This window comes from Epinephelus moara, chromosome 14 (assembly GCF_006386435.1).
Source record: "Epinephelus moara isolate mb chromosome 14, YSFRI_EMoa_1.0, whole genome shotgun sequence".
Lineage (NCBI taxonomy): Eukaryota > Metazoa > Chordata > Actinopteri > Perciformes > Serranidae > Epinephelus > Epinephelus moara.
In genome coordinates, this window is record NC_065519.1 from 38,971,439 (window position 1) to 38,978,255 (window position 6,817).

At 42.0% G+C, this 6,817-nt stretch overlaps 1 protein-coding gene across 4 annotated transcripts in view; it reads left to right on the forward strand.

Annotated features, from left to right (window-relative positions):
- si:dkey-288a3.2 (protein phosphatase 1 regulatory subunit 37) overlaps positions 1-6,120 on the forward strand; it is a 119,060-nt gene extending 112,940 nt beyond the window's left edge. For 3 of the 4 annotated variants that reach the window (XM_050061977.1, XM_050061976.1, XM_050061979.1), the window contains exon 13: positions 5,655-6,120. In XM_050061977.1, coding sequence (XP_049917934.1) covers positions 5,655-5,801 — 147 coding nt within the window. In that variant the 3' untranslated portion in view covers positions 5,802-6,120. The remainder of the gene's footprint in view (positions 1-5,654) is intronic. The other variant, XM_050061978.1, reaches the window with a different exon arrangement.
- The last annotated feature ends 697 nt before the right edge of the window (positions 6,121-6,817 follow it).

Consider the following 6,817-nt stretch of genomic DNA (forward strand, 5'->3'; position numbering starts at 1 on the left):
CGGATTTTGCAAGTATGGCACACGGTGCGCGCTGGCGCCGCTACTCCTCTTTCCCACCTCCGTCCCTCCTACCTGCGCAAGTCGGAAAGAGGAGGAGAGAAGGCATGAAGTGGGTTTTACACCGCCGATTCACATCACACCAATCAAATGAGCCCCTCTCCTCTCCTCTTAGTTATATCAAACTTTATATTCAAAACATTGTTAAAAAAGAATATAAAGTAAAGTTTACAACAGCAAGGGGCCGAGGGAAGACGGAGGTCAGGGGAGGATTGGTGGTGTAGCTGCTGGGCTTGCCAACCTATGCCTATGGAGGTGGAATCATTTTGCTGCACAGAATGGGATTCGGTGCTACCATCGTTGGGGAGGCTAGAGATATATCATCATCATCAGGAGGCAAACCGCAGCAGAGAGTGCATCACAAGGAGTGAAAACTTTGCAGCAATTACTAATCCTGGCGTGATTGAAACATTCATGTTCCTAAGATAAACTGGAAAAAACGACCGAGGCCTGCAGGAGCTGATGGACAGCTTTCCTGGAAAAAACGACCGAGGCCTGCAGGAGCTGATGGACAGCTTTCAGTTGAGTGAGTAATATCACTTTATAATGCACATTTTCTCTTTGTTTGCTTTTACCAAGTGACCTAGCGTACCTGTCCCAGAGCCAGCTGCAGCTGTTGCTCACCGGTGTATCCCTCCGCACAGGGCGTAAACACGCTATAGTTCTGTGTATCAAACTTCTTCTAAAACGAATAAAAGGACTCTCGTTTTTCAAATTAATGTTTAAACATGTTTATTTTAAATGCACGTGTAGAAACGCCAGCTTCAGGGTTTCTGTAACATTTATTTGTTCACTTTTACGAGTAGGCTACTGACCCCTTATAGACTTCAATTGTATTTGCTAAGCTAAGCCACAGTGCTAACCGCTGAGACCCAGCCACTGGACGTACAGACACAAAAAAGATATCGATCATGTTGTCTCAATATGAAAATGATAGAGAGCATAACTCCCTAATCGTCGGCGTATTCCTTTAAGAACATACTATACAAAAGTACAACATAAAACACAGCTTGGACCAAAGCACATTGCCACAAACAAACACACACAAGCACAATTAGCAAGACAGTGACATAACCATAAAACCGAAGCACATTAAGGAAAACATACTATACAAAAGCACATAAGCACTAACATGCAGTAATGAAATGAGGACTTAACCACTAATTCAAATTATGACAACATGTTTGATTGTCCAGTAACCACCGTTCTATTAGTTTGGAGAATGACTTAAGAGATGTGATGTTCCTGAGGTTTGTGGGTACAGTGTTCTAGGTGTGTGCTACTTGATTGGAAAAGGCTGACTGTCCAAAGCTGACTTTTTCTGTGTGGTATTTTACAAACTCCCCTGGTAGATGAGTTCTGATTTTGTTTCATGAATTCACTGAGTGGAGGGGGTGCCAGGCCAAGAAGAATTTCATATACAAGTAAAATATTGGCAAATATCCAGTGTTTTTAATGCCTGCTTGGACAGTCTTTCTACCGGTTCTTGTGTAGTTTTGCCTGTCTGAGTCCAGCTGTTCAGACAGTAATTCATGTGTGGAAAAATCATTATATTGAAGTACAACTTTTAGGCCTCTGTCATTAGGTTGCTCCTGATATGACTAAAATTTGCCAAATTGAACCTTAGTCTGTTCACAACTTTTTTGACTTGTTTTATATGTGAGCTGTGAATCTATTACTATGCCTAAATATTTAAACTCATGTACTACCGGTAATCTTCTCCCTGCTACTGTAACATCTGGATCTGAATCTTTATTCACAGACTTTGAAAAAAACATACATACAGTTTTACTGACATTCAGATGTAAACAACAGCTTGTTAACCAATTAGAAATATTGGCCATTGAAGTGGATAGCTCCTTTGCTGCTTGCTTCTTGTTTTTTTGCATGTAAATATATGACTGCATCGTCTGCGTACATCTGACAAGTTACAGTAGGTGAACAAGCTTCAGGTAGGTCATTAATAAACAAACTAAATGACAGAGGACCCAAAGTTGAACCGTGAGGTACACCAACATGATTTTTAACCACTTTTGAGGTAATCTGATCCATGCGAACACATTGTTTTCTGTCTGTAAGATATGATTTTATCCATTTAAAGACAGTAGGAGAAAAATTAAACTTTGATAACTTAGTTATTAGAACCTCATGATTAACAGTATCAAAGGCTTTCTTTAAATCAAGGAAAACAGCCCCCACAACCCCTGAATCTGAAGAAATTCAGAGTCAGAGCATTTGTAGAATCAATAAAATGAGCATTAAATGCTGTTGCCACTGTAGTTGGATTACGTGTCATGTTTCCCTCTATATTTAGTATAAGAGTTTTTTGAATGGTATAAGATTTCCCTTTTAGTTTCTTTAAGTTCTGCCAGATTTCTTTGGCATTTCCTTTTGCTTCACTAGTACCATTAATTGTTGCTTTTGCCATTCGGGACCATTAACAACCTTATTTCTTAGTGTGGTAAATACACGTCTCTCATGTTCCACTTTATTCTTGAGAGACCTCTTGAGAACATGGTCCCTTTGCCTCATGAGTGCCCTTAATTTTTCATTTAACCATGGTAAATAGTGTGTTTGACATGGTTTGCATTTCACTTTCCTCATAAAACTATGTATAGTTTTTTGGAGTTGAGTCATGGAGGATCCATCATCATCCATACTTTTATGCACAAGGTGTTCATCCCAATTTATTTCTTTAATTGCCTACTCCAGATTGGTTAACTGATTATTAGGAATTTTATACTGTTCTATCTTCTTGTTGGCTGACACATTAAATCTCATATTAGTCAGCTTTCTTACAATCAGAATCATATTGCAGTCAGACAATCCTGTTATGGTCCTGGTCTATTTGTGAAAGCCAAATCAATAAGTGTTTCTGAGGAACCAGTTATCCTAGCTGGCCCTTCAATAACCTGCTTAAAATCAAATTTGCTTGTTACACACTTTAACTCTTTCCTTTTAGCTTTATCACTCCAGTTTATATTAAAATCTCCTAATAAAATAATCTCATTGTTTGTATCACACACTTTACTGTAATTAGAGAATTGAGCTTATCATAGAACACAATTTTAGCAGAAGGTAGTCCATTAATTCCAATTACAGTGAACGACATTTGGGCAGAGAGAGTTAGTTTAAGGCCAACACATTCCAAGTCATTATTACTCGACCACTGAATTTGCTTACAGTTTATAGTGTCCTTGACATAAATGAACACCCCCTCGCCCCGACCTTCAGCTCTGTCTGGTCTGAACATATTATAGACATGCACTTTTAATATGTCAGCAGGGGAGTTTTCATGTAGCCATGTCTATGTTAGGCATAGGAGGTCCAGATTTGGAAAGTGTCACAACGCTCGGCAACATTATTGCAGGTATAGTTAATATTTGCATTGAATCAGCAGGAAACCCACCCATATTTCCGACTTCAGTAGTAAGCAGATCAGTATGAGTAGTGAATTCACACCCCAGTGTAATATTATCCAGGCCAGGATATTGATGAACAGTGCTGCTGGATGGTGTCGATCTGGGCCCACATCCCCCACAGCTGGCCTGGGATTAAGCTGCACATCTCCATCAAGCAGGAGTGTGAGCAACAGGTATCCAGAAAGTTTCCACAGCAGTTTAGGGGACTTGTGTTTTATTGCATTGTCTTTCGAAGTAGTATGTGAGATGGTCGATTTTCCGTTATTGAGAGCGTTACAAAATAAAGCAAATTGTCCGACTTACAAACATGTGCCCATACATCCACAACACAAGGGAAGCGTTAGCTGTTTGGGACAGGTGTTTTCAATCCGCGTGTGTTGATCTTGACTGAGTATGTTTACCAAACAGGGCAGCACTGAGATGGCGACAAGAGCAACAATATACTGTAGATGTCAATCCGTGCAGCAATCTTAAAAAGAGGCGAGTTGCTTTGGCTCTTAAAGGGGCATCGTGTAGTGTTTTCAGTTGTTTATTGGCAAAAATCGATGTCTGCATTCATAAACATGTCATCACTGGTGTATTATTACCTCCACCAATAATCTGACTTAGTCTCATAAAAGGAGAATTTTGGATTTGTTTGTACATTGAGCGGGTAAATCGTTTGGGGGGGGTTCCATAACGTTCCGCCATCTTGAAAATACATTCGCCAGCAAGGGACATACAGCACTACCAGGGAATAGCCCCGCCTTCAGCATTTTCGTTGAGAGCCAGGCCAGTGCTGCGAGACTGAAAAGCTGAAGGAGAGGATCAAGAGGCGCTTCGCTACTACCCCGGCAAATTTGAAAGCCTGCACTACTGCAGCATAACAAAGTCCCATTCTTTGATATGATATGCAGCATCACGGGAGATGGAATCCTCGTCGCCAAGAAAGCACAAAATGAAATCAAAAAGGCAATGAGACTGGCGAATTCACCTTTCCCAGGTGGAAAGAGCTGCTGAAGGAGAAAGGTTTTAAAAGGCTGTTACATGCTTTATGTCTTTTCAAAATACACTTCAGATATCATGGGAAATGTACAGGATCTGCTTATTAGAAGCATATATTCTTTTTCAAAATAAACTTACATCAGTAAAACACATCAAATGTACATGTATTTCATTGTGCAACAAACTCACATAGTTAGGTTTAGAAGAAAACAAACATGGAAAGCAAACACATTTGGTATCATTGGACCCGTTCATCTCCCCTCCCACTCACCAGATCAGGACTCTTCAGCTCCTTAAGTTACACTGTTGTCCGGTGGCATTTCAAATTGACGCAGCCTGATGGCAAAATTAACTGATGCTGCCTGACAGTGCACCATACCACCATGAAAGGATACGAAATCAGTGACCAAGTGGTAGTATTTGATAACATTGGAACAGGAAGTGCTTGAAAGAAACCAATCTGGTCTCATGAAAATACATGAAATGACCACAACCTCTTCGCAACCCATTACTTGGGGCACCAGCAGTGCCAATGGAAAGTTATGATCTTTTGTTGTGGCGGACACACACATTTCCTGGTTCAACAACAACACATAATGGGAGGTGGTTAATGTCACGACCCCATAGGGAGTATAAAGACAAGGACGATCCATGTAGGTTGGGATGGTAGATGGGTCAAAGGACCAGTGCCCTATTTTTCCCTAACTTTAAATCTGTACACACTGCACAGAACTCATTGGGATCATTTTTCTGTGTTATATTAAGACCCCAGGTTAGTCAGACTAATTCAGAAGTGAAAGTAAAGGTAAATTGTTACCCCAACTGTCTACTTTAAACACTGATCAAAGTCTACAGACACACGTCCTGCTTCATCTTCGACCACCTGTGCTTATCATAGTTGTTTGCACACAGTTTTTTGTATAAAGAGGGATTCTCAGTGATAGTTCAGGCATGCTCACCTTTAATTTTTGAAATTTGAAATTCCTATAGACCAATAGGAGCATAGAGTGCCCTTTACACAAATCAGTTAGAAGGAGGGTGAATTATCATGGTTTTGAAAGAAAAGAGAATCCTCTCTATTTTATATCTCAGAGAACTCATATGGAATGGCCCCTTCTTGAGTATTTTGGCACGATGTTGATCCTGGTGCCTGTTGAAGATTTTGATGGTTGTGTTTTTGTGTATGATCAGCAGGATGAGTTTCTGATGGAGACGCAGATGAGGCTTCAGTCAGAGATCACCCAGCACTGCCTTGCCAACGCCGGCCACTCCCGCCACGCCATGGAGGCTTTACCCGCCGAGGCTGATGGAGGAGCTGACAGCATGACTACAGCCTGAGCTCACATGCACACACATACACACATGCACACACAGAGGAGGAAAAATGGCTAACTATGAACAGATCACCTGAGAAACCACTCATGGATTCAGTCATACAGTCCCAGTGTCCCAAACCCAAACAGCTGACTAGCAGATATATTCGAATAATAATTCTATCGCAAATAATGATAACCATAAAACTCCAAATCTGGGTAATAAAAGCGGAGTAGAGCTCCCTAATGAAACGCCAGCCTCCCTGCTGCTTCCAGCTTAATGTTCCCGCCGAGCCGCTCGACACTTTCCATAAAGCAATTTTGCAAGCCCACTTCAAACGTGAATCACCTAGAAATGAAGAGAACTGCCCTCCCCACCCCCACCCCCACCCCCTGAACTCCCCCACCATCGCGCCCTCCCCTCCTACAGCACCACACTACAGCTATGTCTATGTGTGTGTGTGTGTCTGTGTGTGTCTGTGTGTGTGTCTGTGCATGGTGTGTGTGTCTGTGTGTGTCTGTGTGTGTGTCTGTGCATGTGTTTGTCTGTGTCGCAAATCCCTGTTTGCTTGTGTTCCATCATCACAGTGATGCATTGCAAGACACTCCTCAGAGGTGTGTGTGTGTGTGTGGGTGTGTGTGTGTGTGTGTGTGTGGGGGGGGGGGGGGTGGTTGTGTCATTACTCTGACAGAGGTAGCAGCCATGAACTCAGTTCCATCTGCATTAATCAGCTGAGAAGAACAGGCAGGCAGACGTTCAGCAGCAACACAATGTGAACCAGCTGAGCACAGTGTATACAGCTATAGTAAACAGAGGTGTGTGTCAGGAGGTCTGCATGTTTGTACAAACTGCTGGGTTGAGCCTACACACAAGATGTGTAACAGGCTGTTTGGTGGGTAATGTTCAGAGATGGGACCAAGTCACACGTGCAAGTCTCAAGTAAGTCTCAAGTCTTAAAGGGCCAGTGTGTAAAATGGGTTGAAAACAGTGACATCAGTGGTCAAATTCTAGATTGCAGGGCTCACTCGCTCACCCCTCCC